Genomic DNA, 26,204 nt, shown 5'->3' on the forward strand with positions numbered 1-26,204 from the left:
TAGGGGTTTTGTCCACCTCCACCATCACGACCACTAAATAGCCACCTCCATTTCCATACAGCTCATCTTCCACATGCCTTAGGCGGATCTGGAAATGCTTGATTGATATTTTTCTCCATGGATGCAGAATGAGGGAGAGGAAAGATTTCTGGCTCAAGAAATTAGGAGAGCATGATGTATTTTCTGAGAGAAGGAAGAACATTATTTTTTCGGGTGGGGGGGGGTCAGGCATTACATAAATTCCATCTTGGGTGGGTTTGGTAGGTGGTACCTGTCAGTTACCCCAGTGGCTGAGAAAAGGTAGTAGGTGTCTGGAATGCAGGAGAAATGCCATAGAAATAACTATTCCCTAAGAGATTGATGGTCACAACTAAATCACTATCACCTGACGAGGCTTCTTGCAAATGAATAAGCTAAGTGACTTTTCCGGGAAGGCAGAGAAAATGGAGCGATGGCTGAAGAATGCAAATGACTTCTTTTCTGCTGGTCAGCACTGAGCAGTGTCTGAGATGAGATCCGATGATGCTTGTTCTCCTTCTCATTCCAGCCCGTGGGTCATCACTACCCACAGTCAGGGAGATTCTCTTTCTTGCCCATTTGGAACCTTCCTCCCAAACATGCCCAGAGGTATATTTCCATGGCTGATCTATATTTTGTGAAGCTCATAATAAAAATTAGGTGTATTTTCTCATTTTAGAGCATCATGCATGCTCTCTTCATGAATCAACTTGGGTTTCTTTTCTTTTTCTTTTCTTTTTTTTTTTTTTTTGGTTTTTCGAGACAGGGTTTCTCTGTAGCTTTGGTGCCTGTCCTGGAACTAGCTCTTGAAGACCAGGCTGGCGTCGAACTCCCAGAGATCCGCCTGCCTCTGCCTCCCGAGTGCTGGGATTAAAGGAGTGCACCACCACCGCCCGGCTTCAACTTGGGTTTCTATAATGGAGTTTTGTAGCCTGGGGGACTTAAATCATGAAATTTGCTTCCTTGCTGGCCCGGGAGCTGAAAGTCTAAGACCAAGCTGCCCTCAGGATTCGATTCTGTTGAGGCCTCCCTCCCTAGCAGGAGATCTGTGCCTTCCAGGACTCCTTCCTTTGCCATTCCTCAGGGGTCGTGTATTCCTCCAGGGGAGGCCAGAGGACAGTCACTGAGAGTCAGTTCTCTTCTACTGTGAGGGAATTGAAACTCAGGTTGCCAGGGTTGGCAGCAATCACCTTTACCAACTGAGCCGTATCATAAGCCCCCCATTGCCCTTCTTAATAAGGGATACTAGTCCCATAGGGCTAATTAATAATTGGGCACCAACTCCAAACACGCTTATGCCAGGATTTATGGCTTCACAACAGGATTTTCAGGGAGCTACAGCTCAGTCTCTAGCACTTCAGAGTCATTAACATCTATAAAAGGTAAGGTCAGATAGGATGAGAACACGGGCTAGTTTCTGCAGTAAGACTCTTTTCAGGGATAACAATGATGGGCACAAAATAAGTCTTCAATAAATGCTCATTGATCAAAAGAATGACAGTCACCCTCTTATACTTTAGCTTGGGGAATCTGTGAGAACAGGCCATGTAAACATGTTATTTTTTAAAAAATAAAAAGTATATGGTTTTCAAAAAGTCCCTTTTTTATTTTCATCAGCATTATAAACACCACTGAGGTTCCACATCATCTGATGTATTCATATCTTTTATCTATCAAAGGTTTATTAAGAGTCAGGGGATAACTCAGTCAGTAAAATGATTGTACTGCAAGCCATGGGGAACCCATGGAATCCCATTGCTGGGGAAGCAGAGAAAGGTGAGACCCAGGGAGCTTTTTGACCAGCCAGCCTTGCCCAGGACAGTGAAGAAGCCCTTCATAGACAAAGACGAAAGTGATCTTGAAGCTGAATGCTCCTTTAGAGAGGACTCTGAGTTCCCAATCAATCCCAGGCATCAACATTTTGGAAGGAAGAAAAAAGTTTAGAGTTGCTGACTGCATGTGACTAGTTAGATTCTGGTTTGGTCTCACTTGTAGACTAATCGAATAAGAGAGAAATCCAAAGCCCACAATGACATGAATGAGAAGGTAACAAGAATATATGTGTAGCAAAGGAGACAAAGAAAATGCAGCCACTTCGCAGATTAGGAAAAGTGAGGTCTAAGCACACTTGTTTATTCAGTATATGTTGTAATAAGTGGCGTTTGGAGTCCTCGATCAAGCCTCCTGTCCCCTTCGCACCTGCTAAGATGACCCAAGCACAGTTGTGAGCAGGCAGGGATGAGACCACTGCAGACACATAGCATCCTGGAGGGACACCCTGTCTGAGTTCCTGAAGCAATGCTCACCAGACCAGGGGCCTCCAGACAGAAGTCAGGGTGACTGTCTTGTGTACATAGGAGAGCACTGGGTTACAGCCCGTAGACATGCCCATGTGAGCATGAAAGACCTTCTGTCACACAGAACGTTCAGTGTCTTGTATTAGCTTAGAAAATCTCACAAGTATATATGTTCCCTCTGACGTTTAACAGTGTAGATGTTGCGGCTGTCGATCCTTGGAAGAGAGCACTCGGCCTGCAGGATAGAGTGAGCTGGCTGTGGCTGGTCCTCTGAATTTATAGCAGCTCTGCAATGGGATGCTGGAGAGATCCAATTTCAACTTGCAGAGACCCATGGAATCATCTAGCATATAGGCTGGGGGTTTAACTCATGGTAGACTACTTGCCAGCACCACAATGATGTTCTCTGCCATCGTTGGTCCATTTTAGGGATGTGAGGACAACACTGGATAGAGAAGACTACAATTATTGAGAGCTCAAAGTGATGGAGGGTAAACGGGCGTGGTGGTGCAGGCCTTTAATCCCAGCACTTGGAAGGTAAAGGCAGGTGGATCTCTGTGAGTCTGAGGCTAGCCTGATCTACATAGTTCTAAGTCAGACAGGGCTACATAGACATAGATTTTTTTTCACACACACACACACACACACACACACACACACACACACACACACACCACAAGGTGTTGGATAGTAGATATTGAAGATAAACTAGGCTAGCTTCCCCAAGATACAGCTTCTGAGAGTGAGCCATATATGCAGGAGGAAGACGGGGAGTCATTATGTCAGCATGAGAGACTGAAAGAAATGCGTGTAGGCAGAGAGAGGGCTTGAACTGAGGGGCAAAGCCCCAGTCAGTCCTAGGGTAGCTCTGGAACTGGTGTGGCCCAGGGTAAGGTCTTCTTACCCCCTGCTGACCCAACACTGCAGGTAGCCTCTCCCTGAGGAGGGAGTGTAACCTGAGATGGGGAATTCCTTCCAGCCTAGTTAGGCCAGTGGCCACTCAGTGGGAAGCCCTAAGCAGCATCTGGGAGCAAGAATGCCTCTACTGGGAAGCAGGAAGTAGGATTCATACAAAGCACCCACTCCAGTCCATCGGATGACTCTCAGGGTCTGGAATTTGGAAACTTTAGAGAGGCAACCATTCATCACGCTTTAAGAATAAAAACCATTTTACAGCCAAATGCAGACCGCTTGGAAACTTCCCCTATCTCACTAACGATCGCACCTAGTCACGACGCCCCAAGGTTCTGCCTAAGCCTACATTTTGAGAGTTAATCCTTTAGTAAGAGTGGAAAGTCATGCAAAGAGCCAAGGAGCTGGATATGGAACTCCATAGTCAAACATTTCAGCTGGTTTACCCGATTCCGAGTTTTCTGCCACCTAACAGAAATGTCCGGGAACTCCACCACCCACGCGCTCACCATGAAAAGAACAGGTTAATGGGTCTGAGAGAAAACATTTTGCTTAAAAATTTCCCTCACTCCGATTGCATAAATTGAAGAGGAGAGACTGCCAAGTGGTCAGTGATGCCTCGCACAGTGGCTTTTGGCAAGGACACTCTGTACTCCCAGCTAAATGAGTGTTTTCCTGTGGAACTGACTTACCTCCTTCATTACCTGTCCTCTTCCCTCCCCAAGCCCGTTTTGCACCAAGGCCTTCTACGTGACTTGAGGAGGGGAAAGAAACATCTCTACTTTTCTAGAACCGTGACAGGAAATTGCTTCTCGACAGTGGATGCTGAGAATTCATTCAGCCTTCAATCCTTGAGCAGGCAATGGGTCCAGCCCCCATATCACAGAGTGTCTATATGTTTAGAACTCTGGCTTTGGCATGGAACATCTTCTATTTGTGATAGGATTCATCTGATGAATGGAATCATATAATCTCCCCGATGGAAACTCTTCTAATTGTGATGAAGATGCTCTTACTTGGTCCACAGATCCTGGATCCTGCCCCTCCCCCCCATCTCATGAAGTGACATGCTTAACTTCTATCCTGTGTGGCAGCCATGCTGAAACCATTATTGAAGTTATGATCAGCCTTTCTGAATTCATGGCCTTTATTATGCCTCCCACAATGTTCCTCTCTGGGCACTTCCATGGCTTTTTCTTCTGTTTACTTATGAGTTGTGATAATTAGTGTTGCCAACTTGAGAGAATCTAGACTCACCTAGGAGAGCAGCCTCCAGGCACACATATGAGGGTCTTTTAGCCTCTGCTATACCCAAGCTTAGGTTAACTGAGAAGGGTTTCCCACTAAACATGGGCAACACCATTCCCGAAGCTTGGGTCCTAGACTGAATAGAAAAGAGAAAGACAGCTGAACACAGGTATCTTCTGCTCTCTGCTTCTTGCTGCTGGTGCAACATGACTGGTCGCCCCCAGATCCCGCTGCTGTGATCCTCCTGCAGTGATAAACTGCAGTCTTGGGCTGTGAACCCACAGAAACCCTTCCTTGCTAAGAGTCTTTTGTTGGGGAATTTTTTAACAGGAAGGAAATGAAGGCACATGCCTTCTCAGTCTTGCTGCCATGGCCCTCCGCTCTGAGTTTCTGTTCTCACAGTGAGTTGTTTGTGTTTTTCACTGTACTGCATGGTCAGAATTTGGGGCATGTGTTGTGTCATTCCCAAACAAGATTCAATTCTTTGAAATGAAGGGGACAGAAAGTCCTCACTCACCACTGAAAATGGAGCATTAGAGAGTATAAGTGTTGCTTGGGTGAATGGTGTCTCTGTGCTTACATTCTGGACTTCCTATTTAAAAAATACTCTTGGTTTTAAATGACTATTTGTACATGAGATGACCTGGGGACACTTTCAGTGTGAAGACCTCCTCAGCCCCCTTCTTCAGCTATTGGCTCCTTCCTTCTCATTCTCATGATGGTTTTTATTTTGATGGAAGCCAGCTTTCTTGGTATATCACTTTTTCTTTTTTCTTTTGTTTTTGTTTTTAGAGATATGATTTTTCTATAGCTTTAGCGCCTGTTCTGGAACTAGCTCTTGTAGACCAGGCAGGACTTGAACTCATAGAGATTCACCTACCTCTGCCTCCTGAGTACTGGGATTAAAGGCATGCGCCACCACCACCCGGCTGGTATATCACTTGTTAAAGAACTTCTATGTATGGGCTTTCAAATAAAGACATATAATGTATACAGCCCCTGGACAGCTCCCACATGTCCCTGCTCCATCAACACCCTCCCAAAGGCAACCCTGATCATAATTCATATTATATATATATATATTTCTTCGTAAACATATTTCTTTGGAGGTGTATGATGTGTGGATGTAGTTTTCTGTGAGATATGCTCTTGCCCACGGACCACACTTCTGGATGTTAGAGGATGATCTTTGTTGTCAGCTGACTTTCATCTTATTTTTGAGACAGGATCTCTCTTGTCTCACTTGTTATCACTGCACTGTGTACTACAGTCTAACTATTCTGGAAGCTTCTAGGCAATTCTCCTACACCCACCATCACAGTGCCCAGGTTGTGCATGGGTTCTAGGATCAAATCTAGGTTTTCACTGTGTGTTTTTGCCTGCTGAGCTGTTTTCCTGGCCCTTTACCATGATTCTCAACTCTCCGACTGGACCAATATGTCTCTTCTGTCATGATACACACATAGGCCCAACAGAAACTTTGAAATGCAATTATGCAGTTACATGCATTGTTTTTTATTTATGCATTCTGCATTGAAGGACATTTGAGCTGCATCCTGTTACTGGTGCCTGGTTCCTCCGCTCTGGGCACCATTGTAAACATTTTTTAAAATTGATGTGAGCACTTTCCTCTATGCGTTTCAGAGCGGAAGAGCTCCAGACAGACATGCGCGTGGGCTAGTAGCTGCTGCCCAATGTTTCCAGAGGAGAGCTGCCTTCGCGCAGGCCTGCTCCGTAGCCTGACCAGCGCTCCCTACTCTCATCTGGTGTGTTTACCTGTCGGGTTTGTCCTTGACTGACAAACAGTGAGCACCTGTTGCTGTTTAGGGGTCATTCCGATAGTTAAGGCACGCACGCAGCTGAGACACATCGCCCCACGTGGGTGAGGCATCAATGAGAAAACTTTGTCTGCTTTTTCCTCCTAGCTTTCAGAGCAGTGGTTCTCAGCCTGTGCATCAGGACCCCTACCCCAGCAAAAGACCACTGGAAAACACGGATATCTATGATATGATTCATAACAGTGGAAGATCACAATTCTGGAGTAGCAATAAAAATAATTTTAAGGTTGGGGGTCACCACAACATGAGGAAGTGTATTAAAGGGTCGCGGCAGTGGGAAGGTTGAGAGCCACCACTCTAGAGCTTGGCTGTGAGCTAACTAACTCCATGTGTATCAACTATGCTCTCCCGGTATGGAATTTTTGTTTTGATTCCTCGTATTTGGTGGATGGAAGCTCAACTTAAATGGCAGCTAGTAAGTCAATCTTTTAGATTCTTTTTGATTTAGTATTCTTTTAGTAATTTTTTAAAAATTTTTTTCGAGACAGGGTTTCTCCGTAGCTTTTGATTCCTGTCCTGGAACTAGCTCTTGTAGACCAGGCTGGCCTCCAACTCACAGAGATCCACCTGCCTCTGCCTCCCGAGTGCTGGGATTAAAGGCGTGTGCCACCACCGCCTGGCTTTAGTAATCTTTTAGATTTAGTATTCTTTTTATCGTGTTTAAGGTTTCTCTTTTAGGTGGGGGCTTTCTTTCTGGTGTTTTTAAAGAGCAGAGCGGGAAGGTGTTAATTGCTCTTAGCACATTCGAAAATGGCTCTGGGAGTCAATAGGGTTGAACTCGACAGTAAAACAATCTTTTCAGCCCCCTTATCAGAACCGAACCCATCTTGCCAGGTCTGGATCAAATAATTCCCCCTCCAAGAGACTGCGATTACCCAGCTTCCTTCCCAGTTTATTCCGGAAGATTGCCACTGGGGTTAGTGACTCACATCGGTAACCTCTTAGGAAACCTCTAAGCTAGGTGGCGCTTCTCCTCAGGCCCCTACTCCCACCCCCACCTCAGGAACATGCAACTCAAGCAGGCAACTCAGAAATAACCACAGAGACATTCATTCACCAGATATATTTGAACTCTAAGCTCTTTGAGCTGTACACGTGCACAAATGATTCAGTTGGTGGGAACCTTCCCCTTCCCCTCCTTTGAAAACGTTTCGAACTTAAAAGAGTGCTGAAGAGGTTTGCATAATGTGCGTCATGGAAGTGTTGAGGCGATTGCGACTTTCACAGTGCCGGGAGGTCCCACGGCTTTCCCTTTTCTCCCGGGGAAAGCTAACCCCTCCCCGCTCCCACGCTCAACCTAGCAAGAGAATCCCTTGGTGTGCAGCAGGCTAACATCTACACATGGCAGTTTGCTAAGACCTTGTTCATTGAGAACCCCTACACAACATAGTCACGCCAACTTTTGCTAAACTGGAAACTTCCGCTACCACTATTTGGAAACACAAATTATTTCCAAGGCTTTCACGTATTTAGAATCCCCCCTCCCCCAGAACCTGCATCCTGAATATTAATGTGCATTGGAAAGTCAACCCTAGGCGGTTAGTTGACTTGTAATCAATCCATCTGCACAGCCGAGTCCAAAGTTTCCGCCACTAGAGGGCACCATCGCTCCGCTATTTGTAGTCTTTCCGTTGGTCAATGAAAAACCAAAACCCCTCCACAACAAAGAAAGTCAAAGCATTTGCTTATTGTACGCTCCTCGGACCTGATTTTGAAGAGGAGACTTATTTTCCGCATGGAAACTCGGGATTCCACAAGCAACGCTGCCCTCAGTCTCAACCGTACAGCACTGTGTCCAGTACTATATTGCTATATTCACAGTAGAGCGGACTTTAATTATCTGAGTGAGCAGTCTAGGTTTGAAGTCTCTGTCGAAACTAGCATACACCTTAGTCAAAAGAAAAAAAAAACCACAATCATTCCTCCATCGAGTGGCTGTGTTAGTGTTCTTGTGTGTTTTTCTGAGGCTTAGGTCATGAAAGTACTAGCCTGTTCTGTGGTTCATTGTATTTACATCCAGAATTACTAGTTAATGAACAGGGAATGATGAGGCTCGACACATGGAGCGGAAAGTATGGTTCTGTAGGTGTATCCTCTGTAATGCACTTTGGGCTAGAGAAATACAAAAGTCACACGTAACAAAAACAAAGAACTTTGGAGCACACGGGCACTGACTGAGTGGGGTCGCCATCATTTAGCCATCATCCTCTTGTGCTCTGAGATGCTCAGCTGTGTCTACGCTCTCGGGTGTTAGCATTATCCAAGCTGCCTATAGCTGACACTTGGATCTTTGTTTAAAAACGGGTGATCTTGACAGCAATGAGGTTGGCTAGCCGGTTATATATTGACACGAGACATTGCTGTATCCTTTTACAACTCTGCGTTAACTGTAAGAGTGTGTTATAGGATCGGATTATCTACATTAGCATCAGAATGCATTCAGAAGCAACGCAGGTATGATGTCGTTAAGCAGCTAATGGCCGAACAATCACTAAATCAAAAACATCCAGATCTTAACCGCACAGCCCAAACATCTGTACAAATATACAAAGGGGGGGGGTCAATCATTCAGACACGTGAGACTTTTATAATAAATAGGTTTGTCTGAAATCGGTCTCTGTGACCTGGACAAGCCTCCCCAGTGACACTGGGGAGTGCTATATGGTAGTGGGGTTCAGAATCGACTGAGGAATATCTTTGGGGCCAAGCTCAATTTTGCCTTCAGACAGAGCTATATATGATGTATTGACTCAAACTGAAAATGATTCCCAGGCTTGTTGAGCTGGATGGTGCTGGGGACACCCCTTGTCTATACAGGACACGGCTGGGATTCCGTGCGGTGGGGTGTACCCTCAAATCATCAAAATAAATGCTGGTGACCGTGCATGTCCTGGGAATGTCGGGATGCAGAGGACTGGGTGAGACCAGATAGGGGGATCCCATGCAGTCAAAATCAAGTTTACTTATGGTCCTATATAAGTGGCCAGGAAAAAAACACAACACCACACACACACACACACACACACACTCTCACACACACACCACACAACTGGAGCGGCTCACAAACAACATAATTGCTATTTGTTACTGATGTCAATGGCTTGGATCAACATGAGAGAACAGAGATATAGGCTGTACTGATTGTTTAATAAGAAAATACTACCTTTTTTTTTCTATAACTTTCTAAGTAATAGATTATAGTTAATGGGTGTGAGTCGATTGGGAGACATGTCACCTTTTCCTAGCCCTTTTGTCCGAGAGGCTTAATTACAAGGAAGGAATCGCAAACAACCAAACACCCTGGGACTTAAAGGCAATTAATGTTTCGGACAAACGACAGGGGAAGCGTGATGAGAGGAGATGCGTGTCGTCACGGACGTGCTCAGTTGGACATGGAGGGCGGCAGGCCGGGACGCCGGGTTTGGATGATTTTTGGCTTTGGGGAAGTCTTTGGATCCTCTTCTTCCTCCATGTCGCTGTCACACACATGCACCACGACGCTTGGTGTGGACTCAGTCCCCGCGTGCAGTTCGTACTTCTCTCCTGAAAAGCAAGACATCAGGTGAGGAAGAGGGAAGGATTCTTTTGGGTTAGTGGCTGGGGTTGGTTTTTGATGTTGTTATTTGTTTGCTTTGCTTTGTTCTTGTTTTTGAGACAGGGTCTCATATAGCCAGATAGCCCTAGCTGTCCTGGAACTCACTCTGTAGACCATGCTGGCCTCAGATTCACAGAGATCAGCATGACTTGGCCTCCTGAGCGCTGGGATTAAAGCCATGCACTACCATACCCGGGCAAGGAAAGGATTCTTAAAAGCAGTCTTGGCCAGGTTTGCAAAGGAAGTAGGGCGAACATTTTTAGGTGTGTTGGAAAGCCTGTGATCTGGCCGTGGATGGAATGAGGGCCTATCAGTCACCGTGTCCTGTCTACCATCTATCAAATACCCAGCTACTATCTGTCCACTATCAGCCATCCAACACCAAGTAAGCCGATTACCCTTTCTCGGTCACAGCAAGCTTGACTGTAAATTTCAAAATGGTACTTCCATTTTGTCAGAGTGTGGGGACTAAATGCATTTGGCAATACAATACTTTGGCTCTTCGCTGTGCTCCAAAGGCTTGGCTTGCTGTGCTCTTGGTAATGGTATGAGTTGGAGCCTCACAGAAGGAGGCAATGGAACCCCTGGCTTCTCCTGCCTCTTTCTTTTTGGTTCTTGACCTCCAAGAGGTGAGTCAGCCTTCTCCATCATGACTCCCTCCTTAGGAACTGTGCTCCACAGGGCCAAGGGAGCATGGGCCAGAAGTTCTGAAACCATAAGTTAAAGCTAATTTCATTGACTGATTAGTTCAGGTGATTTGTTACAGTGATGGGGAGTTGGGTAACAGCCAGTTAGTCATATCTGTTACTGTTTGATCCCCGGTCATGCTGCTAAGAGCTGAGTAATCTTGAGTCAGACACTTTTCGGAGAAGCTAGTCTTTAAATTCTCCTCCAGACACAGAATACTCACAACCACAACTGCTCCGAGGTACAGTAAGAATAGAACATTGCTTGTCCAGAGTCTGCAGTGGTTACTAGCAGACCATCATTAAGGCCCTAACTCCAAGAGTCTCATTATATGTGTGTGTGTGTGTGTGTGTATTGGAGGTATGTGGGCACACAGATGCATATGTGTGGATGAACATGTGAAGCCATAGGACAGTCTTAAATGCTATTCCTCAGGTAAATCTACCTTTTGCTATTGTTGCTGCGTGGCTGCATTGAAATGGGGTCTCTCATTGGCATGGGGCTCACGTAGTTGGCCAGCAAGCCCTAGCCCCTGCAGTACCTTGTTTGTAAATGACCAGCCAATTGTATGTGGGTTCTGAGAATTGACTTGGGTCCTCATGCTTATCAAGTGTTGTAGGCATGTTAGCAACTGAGCCATCTTTCCAGTCCCTGTTTTACAATCAAATCACTCCCAAATCTGTCTTTACTTCACCTCAGTAGGTGTTTCCTGAGCATCTCTCATGGTCCTCCCCATTGCTGTCAAACAATATTTGTGCCTTACCAGCGCAGAATCAACAAAACCTTCAGGTATGAGAGCAAGAGAAGGTGGGTCTAGGCTGTAACTCCACAACTGTTAATATCTCCACTTCCCCTTGAGACCTCACCCCTCCCTTCCCATCCTTCATGACTCAACAGAAAAAGACTTCAGACAATAGTACCTCCTAGACTTGGTTACCGGCTCCCCAAGTCTCACTAGTCCTGATGTCCTTGAAACTGGTCCAGGAGATTCTACGTCATCACTCACTAGTCTTCTTCCACAAACTCAGCCCTTGTGCCTTGTCAGAGTGACTTACATGCTACCTCCCAATCATGGCCATGTTCTTTCACCTGCCCTAGTAGCAGAGTGACCGACTTAGCTGCTACGTAGCTGCTAAGTCCTAAACATAAAGCTCACATTCCTCTGCCACCTTGCTGGCTGCAATACTCGGCATTGTCTCACCTCCCTCTGACACCTCCTGAAACATGCCCTCCTTCCAACATGAAATACCAACCCATTCAGGAATCTTGACTGCTGTCCTAGGTCTGCACAGAAAGACCTAAACTTGATGACTAGAGCAAATCCTGTCTGTCCCCATGACAGGGTGTCAGTCATTTGTGCCACTGTGCACATGACAGTAAGCAGCAATCATGAAGCAGAAAGCTTGCAAGGATGCTGACACTGAAGATGAGGTTCCTGATGATGCAGGAGGTACCAAAGCTCTCCCGAGTGGTGCTGAGGAGGAAGGCCATACTACTCAGTCATTGTTATTTGTTGAACTGTCTTCCTCAAAGGTATCAAGGTCCTAACCTCTAGTTCCTGTGACTGTGACCACATTTGAAAGTAGGGTTTTTACAGATGATAATGTTAAAATGAGGTTGCTGTGTCCACAGCCTTACAAAAAAAGGAGAAGTTTGGGGAGACATGGAAACTCACACATACAATACCTTGTGGAGAATGGATCTCTGATGTCCAAAGCCAAGGAATCACCGGAAGCTAGGGAAGAGCCAAGAATGGGTTCGTCTCTAGCACCTTGGTCCTGTGCAAACCTTGATCTCAGAGCCTCCAGAGATGTCTGTCAATAAGTCTGCTTGCAAAAGTCATTTGCTTTGTGGTGTTTCACAGCCTAGAAAGCTAATGGAGCCACACTTTGCTTTTTATTGGGTCTGAAAAGTTTTATTCTTTTTAAAAGTTGCATGTATGTGTTTGTATGCACATGCATGTTTGCGTGTTTTGGTGGGAGCAGGTGAGGAGGTCAGAGGTCAACCTTGGGCATTAGTCCTTGCTTAGTCGGCATCCAGGAGGGTCTAGTTGCTGTTAGGTATACCAGGCTAGCTGGGCCATACCTGCTTGTTATGCCCTGTTTTTAGCTTCCATCTTGACATAGGAACACTGGGACTATGGACACACATCAGGGCTTTCTGTGGGCTGGAGGGATCCAAGCTCAGGTCCCTTACACTTGCATGGACAGTACTTCACTCACTGAATTGTCTCTTCAGCCTGAGGGTCAGGGAACTCCTTAGCAGACACCTGCCATTAGCATCCCACTGTGTCAGCAGGAGCTCTTCCAAGTCATGACAATGGATGATCCAGAAAACAGAGAATTACGGTGCTGAGAGCTGTGGAAGCTAAAAGGCTATAAGCAGGTAGAACCGTTGTTCTGCAGTGCATGAAGACTCGGAGTCAGATATGCTGAGATTGCAGGAAGATAGGACTGCATCCAGTATTGCATCCCCATCCGAGTCAGATGATGTGGCTGAGTAGCATGGTGCCTCTCTTTGGCGTTCCTGCTATATAGTGAGCTGGGATGGAGAATAAGCGTTAACCCAGCAAGGGTTTAACCCCCTTTGAAATCACCGTAGGCATGTTGTTGTGGTCCGTTTCATGATGGGTAAAATGAATTGTAATGAGCGGGGTTTCTCACCATGAGAGTAAGCAATGTAAGCCAAAAGAAAACCAAAGCTCTAAGGTAGAAGTTGTTTGGGTACTGCTAAGGTGGGGAGGGGGCTCTTGAAACCAGCTTTATCTGAGGGGTACAGGAGCTGGGTCAGGGCAGCTTAGTGGCAGCTCTGGGCACTGCTGGTTCTTAGATAACAAATGCACACCAGCAGGGGGCAGCAACGCTGCTGGTTCTGATCTAGTGGAGGTGTGTGTGTGTGTGTGTGTGTGTGTGTGTGCACCTCATAGCCCCATGTACCTCTTGGTATTCTTCAAGAGAGACAGAAGCAAGTGATTCCTGCGCCCTCCAATGAGATGAAAGTCTTTTTAGCAGAAAGGATTTCTTTTGGGTCGTCACACTACAAAAAGCTCGTCTGAGGAACCCCTAAGAACCACGGTGGGCCTGGGCGCTGCTCTGCTTCTTGTGAGCGCAGAGGTGGAGCGCGTATGTGCATGCATGTGCATGTGTGTATGTGTTTGTGTGAGACCACAGAAGGGATCTACAATATCTGTGTGAACGTGAAGGTTGTGGCGTCTAAGGCTGACGTGGCAGACGGCGGTGGGTGATGCAGGCCAGCATGAACACAGACCCTTTCCTCATTTTTTGGCAAGAAAGTTATGCTGGAAACAAGATGCCTTTCTGTAACCCAGGCTGGCCTTGAACTCGCTATGTAACCCAGGGTGGTCTTAAACTCATTATGCAACCTAGGCTGGCCTGGAACTCACTGTGTAACCCAGGCTAGCCTGGAACTCACTACGTAACCCACGCCGGCCTGGAACTCACTATGTAACCTGGGCTGGCCTGGAACTCACTGTATAACTCAGGCTGACCTGGAGCTCACTGTGTAACCCAGGCTGGCCTTGAACTCACTACATAACCCAGGGTGGTCTTGAACTCACTATGTAACCCAGGTCTTAAACTTGTGATCCTTCTGCCCCAGCCTCTGAAGTGCTGGTATTTCTAGAATACTCTACCATGCATGAGAATACTTTTCCTTTTTTCCCTTTCCTCTATTTTCCCTTCCCCCTCCCTCTCTCCTCCTTCCTTCCAATCTTCCTTACACCCTCCCTTTCTTCTTCTCTCTTTTGCATGACCTTCTCCTATTCTTCCCCCCTCTTCTTCCCTTTCTCCCCTCCTCTGCTTCCCCCCCAACCCTTCTCAAGTGCAATGAAACACACTGAGCAAAACTAGCTTTTATCACATCTTCTCCTTGCCTCGGTTAAGATAAGGACCGCTCCTTCCAGGTCCTCCTCCTTGCGCCGTGTTGGCACCTCTGGAGTGGAGGAAGTGGGGCCCCGAATGGGATGGCAGCAGTGGGTTGTAGTGATGCAGCCTCTGAGTGTGGGGTCCAGTGCATCTTCAGTTACCTTTATCAAATCAGACTGCACCATGCAAGCGATGCATTCTGGCCGCGGTTCCGCTAAGGCTGGCATCTCATTGTGCTATTTTGGGAAACTTTGCTACTATCAAAATCCCGCAAAGCTTAACATCTGCTGACTGCCTACAAAATAAAAGAAATGGCTTTGGCCTTACTGGATTGAATTTTTCTTTTTTTGGCTTCTCTTCCCCTTCAGGCTCCAGTTAATTCCTCCACTGTGAGGGTTGACGTCAATGCTGTCGCCATGCAAAGGGAACAACTGGGCTTAGCTGGGGACAACGTGCATGTCAAGCTTTATCTGCCCAGGGTGGGGACAGTCTTGCCATGGTAGAGTGAGGACAGGACATTCAGACTAGTTTCTTTGATGGGACAAGGAAAGCATTCATCTGTCACATGCTCGTTCCTTTGTCTGCATTAGCTTGTCCTGTCCTCTTTGTCTCCTTTGTGCAGAAAGGAGGCCGGGACCAAAAGCAATCAAAACTACACCAGCGAGGATTTTCCCTTGACCTCTGCTGAGACATAAAAAAAAAACAATCTACCGTGGGCAAGAATCAAATGTCCACTCAGGCCATGGACACTGACCACGTCTTGCCTGCTATTCAAATTAGATTACAAATTCTGTCCTCTCTCTTCTTGAGCAGGTGGAGCCAGGTTGGTGACAATGTGCCAGTTCCTACATTTGAAGGAAAGGACTGTGTTGCGGGCAAGACGCTTCCAGTCACTGGTAAGCAAGTCCTCTAGGGATGCTGTGTCTTCCAGTCTAAACGACACAGGAAGCCCCCAGCATGCCACCTTCGACTCTAGGCGGTGACCGAGCCCCTCCACTGGTTATAGAGTTTGTAAGCGCCGGCTTCTTGTAGAGGCACGTGGGCCTGGAGATGGTGCAGAGCTGGTGCAGAGCTGCACGCATGTGCATTAAAGCAGGGTCAAGAAGACTGTATAGATTTTAATACATAGAAAGGAAAAATCCTTTCCAGCAAGGGGAAAAAGAAACCTTCCTGAGACTTCAGGCTTTGGGGACTAGTCCTTGTTGTGTGTCATGAAGGGGAACAGATAGAATCCCTGCCCCAGGGGCTTTTAAATATAGCAAAGTCTTAGAGTGTAGGAGTCTTGTTCCGCTGCGCCTTCTGCGGTTCTGAAGGATTTCTCCTCTGAGCACTGACCCCCTTGTAGGAGGAGTGTATTTCCAGGCTGGTCTCACCCTGGTCGACTACTCTATAAGCACCCACTCCTTTCCTTGCTCACATGTTAGATACAACATGGACTCTGTCTTTGCCTTGTCTCTGTTTCCTTTCTACCGCGTGTGTGTGCATGCGTACATGCTTGTGTGTGTGTGTACGTGTCTGTGTGTCCTCAAGGCTTTCTCTACCAGTCCTCCAGGCTTCTAGGTGAAAATCCTTAAGTCGGGCACCTGTCCCATCAACCACCACAAGTAGACAGTCCCAGGGTCGACTTCCTCAACACGACTCTGTAGCCTTTCCACACGTGTTCCTGCCGACCTCTGCGAGGCAAAGACCCCAGCCGGGATGCACTTCCCACCACCTGGAGCACTTCCTGTTGCTTTTCTCACCACAGCAACTAAATCTTCCTAAAACAGATGGGGAAGCTGCCTTGTCACATGCTAATAATGTGACTCAGAGGAAGCTGTGCAGCAGTTCCGAGAATCATCAGTGCCAGGGGGTTAGTGCCTATATTCCTTGGATAGAGTGCAGTACATTCATGCCAACTGTACAAGGCTCTCCCAGGATGCCCGGTATCAATTACTTGGGAGAATGTAACTGTGGCCAGTGTTGCTCAAATACTCTCTGGTTTTCAGTATGATGAACCAACCATACAGCATTTAAATAATCAAGCAGTGAAGCAACCACGAAGGGTTTTGACTCAGTGGTTCTCAAAGAAACCTAAAAGGCAAAGCCCAGGCTGGGTCCCAAAGACGAGTGTGTAGCTGGGCACCATGAAACCTGGTCCTGAAGACAGACCCATTCTTTCCCCCAGTCAACACTTTCCATTTTCCAAATTGTCATTGGTAAATATTTCTTCTCTCTCTCCCTATCTACACCTCTATGTCTAAGAGACAGAAAACTGCACGTTGTTATTTTAATGAGATCTTGGATTTTTTTTTGAGGTGGTCAGAAACACTCAATTCTAATACTTAAATGTATTATCTTTTGTGTTATCCATAATTATCCCATTCAAGTTATAGTTGCATACTGTGTGTGTGTGTGAGTGTGTGTGTGTGTGTGTGTGTGTGTTGTTTTTCCATTACTCCTTGTGTTATTATCTTAAGATAGAGTCTCTCATGGAACCGGAAGCTAGCCAGCTTCAGAAAAGCTAGCCAGTCACCAAGCTCCCAAGATTTGAACATCTCTACCTCCTCGGTACTGACCCAGTTCCAGTTGGAGATTTGAGCTGAATTCCTCATGCTTTAAGAGCAAGAGCTCTTACCCAATGAGCCATCTCTCTAGCCCCTCTGGTGATATTTTGTTCTCGACATTACTGACGTCAAGATGTGGACTGAGTGGATATCTACTAGTTAATGCTCAATAAATACACGATTGATTTACAGAGGCCACTGAGCTGTTAATAGTTACCCGTGTAAAGTCCTGAGGCATCTGGGAACCACTGCAGTAGGATAGAAGGCCAACAAACTCCTGTGGCATCCAATATGGACCTCAAATATCCACGTAGGGCCTGAGAAAGCAGTCTCTTGGGTAGGTTTGACTCTTTTAAAAGGCTCTGCTGTACAACTGAGCACTTGAGCAGCCAGCACTGGGTACAAACTCCTGCTTTATGAATACATAGAAAATTCCCAGAGCTGGGTTGGGGGAATATGGCTCCCGGTCCTGGGCAGTACCCATCAACATGAAATTCAGCTCTCAGGAAACGGAGAAGGACAGAGCCAAAAAATAAGTATGCCATATGCTAAGCAGAGCTACACTGAGGTAGCCTAGCAGTTTAAGGTTTGGCCTATGCAGTCAGAGGAGGCTGCAGATACAAACATACACACATGCACGTACACACACACACACACACACACACACACACACGGTCTAGGCTAACAAAACCTCTGAATAGGTGAACTGGTTACAGTGTGTTTTAAAAAAGTACTTAGGTACTACATAAAGAAAAATAAACTGGGTATAGACAGTCATAGAAAAAGTAAATAGCTTAATAATAATAATAGTAAAGTCTTTAAAGAAAGAGTAAAGTTATTTAGCAAGAATAAGCCACATAAGGATGGAAAATACACAAGGCATCTGAATCCTGTATGATACTTTGTTGACTCTGAACTTTTAAGATGCTAATATACAAAAACAACAGCTGCTGAGAGACACTGGAATATGAAAACTAAATTAAATCAACCTGTAGATTTTAAGAGTGTCTTAACTTCAAAATGGAAGTCAGAAAAATACACTGTGTTGGGGAGAGGTTGTGCCTTTGTTTCCACAGGAAACAAAAAGTTATGGTTCTCTTCAAAATTAATAAAGATCAGATTTAATTGGGGAAGACCTCCTAAGGATATTGGCTTCAGACATGAGGTAAAAAGCCAAGAAAGACCACAGGATGGGTGATGTATATGCTGATCCCTCAACAAGGGAACAGCTCTGAGACTGGATGAAATATGATAAATCTTGTTGGCTACAGAATCTTCATGACTTAGTATTATATGCCATCCTGTCATATGACATGGATAGAGATTTGGTTATACAGTTCAAATATCTTGTAAGCTCACAGATGCCTTTTGTCTGCTCAAACACAGAATAAAAAAAACATCTTTAGCTGACTTGTACATACTGTACATTCCATATTTGTGTTAATGCAGATATGTATGTTACCTTTAAAAGTTTATGTGTTTTCAGAAAAAAAGGATCAATACTAATGAAGACAAGGAGTCCAGGTGATCCAGCATCTTAGAATGCCTCTGTCACAGTTTCCTTAAAATTATGCATCCAGAGCAACAGCAAAGCTTCTCATTGAGATGGTCTATACTCACAGACTATCCAGCCAAGACTTCAGAGAAGTTCTACACTTTCACATCACACAGAGACTAAATAAAAACTAATACAACTAGCTCTCCCAGGACTTGATCATTATCCCAATTTTCTCATGGTCTCATAAAGATGCCATTGCCTCCAAACAATAGGAAACAATCTAGAGAACACTACTCCTATTCCCAACAGGTGGGGTGGGTGTTTTTTGATCATTCTGTGGGTTATGTATGTTTGTCATTATTTAGGGGGTTGGTTACAAGTTATTATTGGTCATAGTCAGGAGAAACGCTGAAGAAAGGAAATTAGATTCAGGGATCTCCTTCAGAAAGAGAAAGGGGGGATGTAGTATAGAAACAATGGGATAAAAGAATGGATTGAGTCTACTTTTAAATAACCACTAGTCTTAAATAGTTTATGGATTTTTATATGTTGATGCAAATTTAAGGTTATTTTTGTTATACTGTATATATGCTTCTATTGTTGTTTAAGGTCTTGTACAGTCTATTTAAAAATATAATATAAAGTTCTAGTCCCTAAAGGCTATTATTATGAACTGTTTAGGATAATTAAGAAATGTAGGTTAATAGTCAACCAAACTTGTAATGATGTAGGTATGTTCTCAATATTAAATAGACATATATTTTAGATAATAGGAGGCCTTCAAATGCTTCAGAGACCTACAGAATAAGGTATCTAAAATGTCTTAATAACATAAGTCTTTTCATGACAGGTAGGCACATCTGCTTCTGATAGCATCCATTTACTTTGAAAAGATAATGCAATAATGCACATTGAAAAGCCTCCATGTGAAGTTTGTTTTTATTTGTGCCAAAGTTAGCCACTGGGAAAGGAAACTACCCTTGCCTTGACTTCTGATAGTATGCTGTTCAAATTGGACAAGCAGGACACAAAAGAAGACAACTGCCAAACATTGCCAAGACAAGGTAGGACAGTCCTTCAAAATTGTTGCTTCACAGAAAAGTCTGCCAGATACTCTAGGCCTGTAGATCAAAGATGGATACTCCAACATTCTAGAGAACCTTGGGGTTACTGTCAAGGCAGCCAGATGTTGCTGCCATTTCTTAGTTTTGGAAGTTGCTTGGTCTGCACTTCCTATTTAATCAGTAATATTATATCCTTCTTGGGTCTCTGACAGAGTTGGAGATAAGATAGTTATAGTACAGTTTGTCTTGTTATCAAATTCAGTAAAGAAACTCACAAAAGAGTTATAAAGTGTATAAGATTAAGAGATGTAAAAGCTTAAATTCTTATCCAAGAAAATGGTTTGAGGTCTAAAAATATTTTTTGGATGAAAATAAAAGTTATGATTAAAAATGGTTTAGATATAAAACTTTGAACTCACTAAGATAGGATAGATAATACAGTATTTTCTCTGAAATTGCCAAATATATATGGACTAAACATTGTGAATATACTTCTTACTTGGAATTGTTCTTATTGTATATAATTTTCCTCTGGTAGAGTTAAAACCTTTCCTTTTTATTTAGACAAAAGGGGCAAATGTTGTGGGATGTTTGTATGCCGTGTGAAGGTGTATTGTTGTTATTGCTGTAATAAAAAGCTGAACAACCAATAGCTAAGCAGGAGCTATAGGTGGAACTTCTGGGCAGAGAGAGAAAGAAGATTAATCTAGGTGCTAAGGGGAAGTGAGACACAGGATGGCCAATATGGAGATAAGGTAAAAAGCCAGGAGACAAAACAAAGATTAATATAAATGGGTGATTTAAGTTATAAGAGCTACTGGGATAAGCCTAAGCTAAAGCTGAGCTTTCATAATTAATAACAAGTCTCTGTCATTATTTGATAGCTGGCTAATGGGACAGCTAGTTTATCCTGGTTAAAGAATGGCACATGTTCTCTGACCCCCTATGGTACTCTTCCAGTATTTGAAGCAGCCCTGGGGTTCTTTAGAAAAGATGATGATGATTGATGATAATGATGGTAATGATGATGATGATGATAGAGGAAGAAGAGGAGATGCCAAATGATCAACAGTATCTTGCTTCTCCTCTCATTCTGAGAACATCTGGGTCTCCTCTTTGATCAGTGCTGACTCCCTTTGGGTTGTACCCAAAGCTTCCTGTAAGTCGTGTGTGTATTCTCACACCTGTGCCTTGGGTCCCTTCCTACTGAATCTGTGGTCACAGACTCACCCATGAATGTTCCTCTACAGTGTGACTTTTGTTCTAGCTTTCTCACTTGTGCTGAAACACTGTTTAGAGCAGGAATCTGCTTCGCTTACTGTAGCTCACAGAAAGCTGGCTTCCTCCTTAAACTCAGTAATAGCTCTGCTATTGAGCACTTATTCCATTCCAGACCAGGGCTAAGTCTCTGTGTAAGTCACTTTTAAAGACTAATATTTACTATACAGCATTGTGACATCATGACTAATGGGGCAGGAGGATAAGGAACTTGCTTCAGGTCATAGAGAACATAGAAGGTACAATCTAGAGGCAAACTCATATCTTGAGTTTTTGCCATTATCTCAAAGCAAGAGGAGGGTCTAACTTCATGGTAGATATTCTTTATAGCTGGAAGAGACCAGGCACTCTGAGGGGAGGACACTGACCACTTAAAAGATCACAGTTATTGAGGAGCTGCCTATTTACAAGGTTTAAAATTTTTTTAACATTCATGCATTTATTTTGTGTATATATGTAGATGTGCGTGCATCAGAGGACAGCTTCCAGAGGTCAGTTCTCTCCTTTCACCATGGACCTGGGGATTGAACCTGGGTCATCAGGATTGGCAGCAAAGACTTCTACCTGCTGAGCCATCTCACTGCCTGATTCACAAGATAACACAAGAGTAGGGAAAGAACACACTTTAAGGAATGGTCGGGAGGACAGGAATTACAGAAGCATTTCAGAAAATTCCAGTTGTTTCTACAGGGTTTCTCTGATTCCTTGATGTTTACACAAGTTTATGTTTAATGTTGGTTAGCCCTGGAGAAGAGCAGAGTGCTCCAGTTCAGGCTGGGTACCACTGTGTCACTGTTACTGTGCGATGGTGAAAGGACCAACTAGTGCCGAGTGACTTCCCAGCAGAGGTAGGTATAATAGCAACTCGTGATAGGAAACCGCCACTCACCTAGATGGCGAGCATTCTCCCTGCCTGTCCCATTTCTGAAGATGGTGAAAGAACAAAAAGAAGAATTCCCAGGGAATTTATCACAAGAGCAGTCTACCTCTTCCAGAGGGTTCTCCTTCATGCTGAATCGGGGTGGCCATTTATCTTTGGTCCCTCCTGAGACCCGTAGGACCCAGGGAACTTCACAGGACATATCCATAGACTGAGGGCCCAGTTTTATGGTACAAAGATGGAGGAGGAAGTGCAGATGAAATAAGTCCAGGAAGGTTTTATATTGCCACTCGCAGGAATGAAGATAACACCCAGGGAGCATGTGGAGAAGAAAGGGCTCCTTTACATGTGTAGCCCTTCAGGGTAAACTCCCGGAGAGGACACAGAAGCTGATGGACACCTGTTGGAGGGTGAGCGCTGCAGATTCCCTGTGTGTGGAGCCATGGTTGGAGACCATGCTGACTGGGAATGGGGGATGCGGGCTGCTGCGGGTGCGGTTCATGCCTTTGATCATAGTATAGCCATCTTGAAATGTGCAGAGAATCTTCATGCAATATCCATGCCATACACCCCAAATATAGGTGTTCATATATATTTGAAAAAGAATATGTCCTTACCACTGAATCAGAGCTGGGAATAGATATGTCTTCCTTGTGAGTTACATTAATTAGTGGCAGATACTTTCCACTTGAGGGAAACAGGGTGCTAAGCAGCCACCACAGCAGAGATTCTTTACTATGACATGTTTTGATAGAGTAGAATTCGGGGGGGGGGGATCTAAATATAGCCGACGTGGGCAACTTGAAACTGAAGTACCATTTAAAACCCTCCTCTGCAGTTAACTAAAATTGATCTCGCTAAGCAGAGCTAAAAATAGCAGGAGGGGAGAAGGAAATAGACAATGTTTTCCTCTCTCCCTGCAGGCGTTCTCAGTGGCTATGAGCATGACCTTCTGCGCCCTCCAGAGAGCAGAACAAAGGGCTGGCAATTGGCATCTGCTCAGACCCTCCTCCCGTTTAGCTGGGTGGCAGGCCCTCTCTTCGCCATTTCTGTCCAACGTTTTTGTTGGGTTTGTGATTTTATTTTCCCTCTTTCCTACTACATTATGAAAAGAACAGAACCCTGCACTGCTTCTCAAATTGGTAATAGCAGATATCATAAAGCACACAGAAATGGATAGTGTTAGCTCATTAACTCACCTCCAGGTCAGAACCCATGTTACTGCCTCTGGATCAGAAGCACAGAAAGCCCTCATTCCATAGAGACTGTAAAAACCCCATGAACAAAGAAGAAGGGAGACAATTCTGTGCTACAGCCCCCACCCCAAAACCTGGGGTGTGTGCAGTGGATGGTAGCTGATGGAGAACCTTAAAAGTTATCAAAGTGCAGAGAGTCAATGCTCAGCCACAAGGGATATCTACCCATCCCCCCTTTCCCAGAATTTGGGGATCATTGGGGGCAAGGAGGTAGAAAGATTGTAAGAGTGAGAGGTGGGAAGGAAGGAGTGACAGGTGTCTTCTGGATATTACTCCACCTCTGCCCTCATAAGCTCACAGGAGCTGTAGCTGACTTCACAGGACCAAGCCAGGCAACATTAGAGAAAGGAGAGGAAAGAAGCTCAGGGACACCCAGCCACGACGAGGAGGCTGTGAATTGTTGGCCTCTGGGGTGGTGTGACTCTGTTTCCTTTAAGGGTGTGGGCCCTGGTAGACAGTTTATGTGGCAGAAGACAGCCGCATATTCATGAGTATATGGACAGCCCACAACGTAACTCTGAGGGTTACTAAAAGAAAGGTTTACAACGTTGGAATGGGTGGGGAGGAAGAGGGAGGGTCTGGGCAGAGTTATGAAGAGGAGTGGGGGTGATTATGATCAGAATACTTTGTATGAAATTCTTGAAGAATTAATAAAAAATATTATATTAAAAATAACCTAGAACTCAGGAATTGAGTTATAATTTGTCCCTGACATGACACTCTGAAAGGATTAAAGAAATGAACTTAATGAAATCATTTTTAATGGCGATGCTGGAAGTCCTTTTGTTACTGCAAACATTAATTAACTGCTCTCTGACTCCGTCTGGCTAGAGCCACAGAAAGCAACAATTTGCTGCTGAAGACACCATCTGTAAGCAGGCTAATATCTGAGGCATCGATTTATTTATTCATTCAGCTATCTGATATTTACTGAGTATACACTATGTGCCAGGTACAACTGGGAGCTGAGAATACCAATGTTAATAAAGCATAAACATTCCTTTTTAAATGCAAAGAAAACAACTACTGTCTGTCTGTCTATCTATCATCTATCTATCTATCTATCTATCTATCTATCTATCTATCTATCATCTATCTATGTATCTATCATCTATCTATCTATCTATCTATCTATCATCTATCTATCATCTATCTATGTATCTATCCTCTATCTATCTATCATCTATCTATCGTCTATTATCTATCTATCATCTATCTATTATCTATCTACTATCTATCTATTATCTATCTACCTATCTACTCTGCTGTGACACCTTGTTGGGGGATAGGACAGACACATAGGTAAGGGGAAGATATAGGGAATGTGTAGTCTTGATCCCTCTATATTGTGCCTGAGATAGCCTGTGCTATAGCAGAGTCACACATTGGATCAGTGCAGCAGTGTTGGGAAGGGTTTGGGTGATGATGACTGAGCACCAATGAATGGACTAATGCTGGTCTCATTTCCATGAGACTTAGATCAGTTACCACAGTGTGGGTTGTTACACAACATGCCCCAAACTCATAGCCTCTGTGGGTTTGTTTTTGTTTTAAAGACAGGGTCTCACTTTATAGATATGAAAGAATATAGGCCAGGAACTTGCTCTGTAGACTAGGCTGGCTCAAACTCAGAGAGATCCTCCTGCCTCTGTATCCCAAAACCTGAGAATAAAGGATAGTTCTCCCACACCTGGCTGCCTGCATCATCTGGGTGACACCTGAACTGAGCAGATGTTGACATTAGGTCCTTCCTAGCTTCCAGAACCACTAGCTGAAACAAACCTCTTCCTTTCTATAAATCATTGAGTCTTGGGTGTTCTGTTTCAGCAACAGAGAAGTGATATTCATGGCCTCTAATATGACCTCTGTGATATTTTCAGCCTCATTATTGGATACAAGTCATTTATCCACATGGGATGTGGAAGCAACGAGAAACGGCCTCAAACTACTGGCAAGGAATGCAGACAATAGTGCCCCAGAAATCCATCCAGGTGGCAGATGTTCCAAGGACAATACCAGTTTGTCTTTGTAGAGGAGGAAACCCTGGATACTGGCAACCTTGGCATTTGCTGTTGCACATGGCCATGAATGGGCCCATCGTTGTGCACTCTGCACACTGGGTCAGGCTTTCTAGAAGGCTGGCAAGGTGTTGAAGATCACCACCAGCTCAGAGTTAGAACAGAAGTTACCCAGTGCTCTCAAGCACAACAGGCCTAAAGTTGGTAATACTCCATAACAGAAGAGCATCTGGCTAAGGGGTGGAGCTTCACTGCCCGGAATCAGAAAAGGCTCGGAAACCATCCAGCTGCACCACTCTGGGGAAGCCTATCTGTTTTCCCACAGCTCCGTCCTGTAGTCTGTGACATGGGGTGACATTAGCTCCAGGACACTTGCAAAATGGGATGAGGTACATGTATGTGAGGCAGGAAGGTGAAGGTCATAGGTTACCCCGCATTTGAATGCAGTCAATCACTTTTGCTCACTCTCAAAAGAATCACCCTCCTTTCCTGACGGTCTGAGGTTATTTCCTCCTGACCTCCTCTGTGGCAGGTTCCATAAGTATCCCTACCAGGGTCCAATCCCTGCTCCTGGTGTCCTTTCTTGCTATCTTTTAGGTCACACTTGTCCTTTAGAATCACCTCCAGACCCGGGACTGTGAACCAGTAAAGGTGACTGCATCTGGCCCTCACCCCTCTGTACCACTCTCTGTTGGCACTGACTCCAAATAAAAGTTCACATCCCTAATAAAAACAAAAGTGACTAGAATTTCTAGAATTTCCCTGGATTCTCAGCCCCAAGTAGGTGGAGCACAGAGCAATCGAGCTGTGATCTCAGTACAGTTTATACCAAGGGGCCGCTTCGGTAAAGAGGAAAGACCAGGATGGAATATGCTCAAAGCTTGCCATGTAAACATGAGCATCTGATCTCCATGGTGGATCTCCAGGACCCATGTGCACATGTGTAATCTCAGTGCTGGTGGGGGGGGGGTAGAGACAGATGGATCCCCGAGACTCACTGGTCAGTCAGCTTAGTTACTTGGTGAGCTCCAGGCCAGGTGAGATCCTTTCTCAACAACCAACCAAACAGCAAGCAAGCAAGCAAGCAAACAAACAAACCTGAAAGCAGAAAAGGCAGATGGTACCTAAAAAGCAGTACTAGAGTCTGACTTCTGGCCTACACACACACACACACACACACACACA

At 44.8% G+C, this 26,204-nt stretch overlaps 1 protein-coding gene across 2 annotated transcripts in view; it reads right to left on the reverse strand.

Annotated features, from left to right (window-relative positions):
- Positions 1 to 7,361: 7,361 nt before the first annotated feature.
- The window catches only part of Rcan2 (regulator of calcineurin 2), a 225,544-nt gene continuing 206,701 nt past the window's right edge, over positions 7,362 to 26,204 (reverse strand). For both annotated transcript variants that reach the window (XM_050119379.1, XM_050119380.1), the window contains one exon: positions 7,362 to 9,856. In XM_050119379.1, coding sequence (XP_049975336.1) covers positions 9,696 to 9,856 — 161 coding nt within the window. In that variant the 3' untranslated portion in view covers positions 7,362 to 9,695. The remainder of the gene's footprint in view (positions 9,857 to 26,204) is intronic.

Source organism: Alexandromys fortis, unplaced genomic scaffold (genome assembly GCF_014885135.2).
Source record: "Alexandromys fortis isolate MF-2015 unplaced genomic scaffold, M_Fortis_MF-2015_v1.1 scaffold_145, whole genome shotgun sequence".
Lineage (NCBI taxonomy): Eukaryota > Metazoa > Chordata > Mammalia > Rodentia > Cricetidae > Alexandromys > Alexandromys fortis.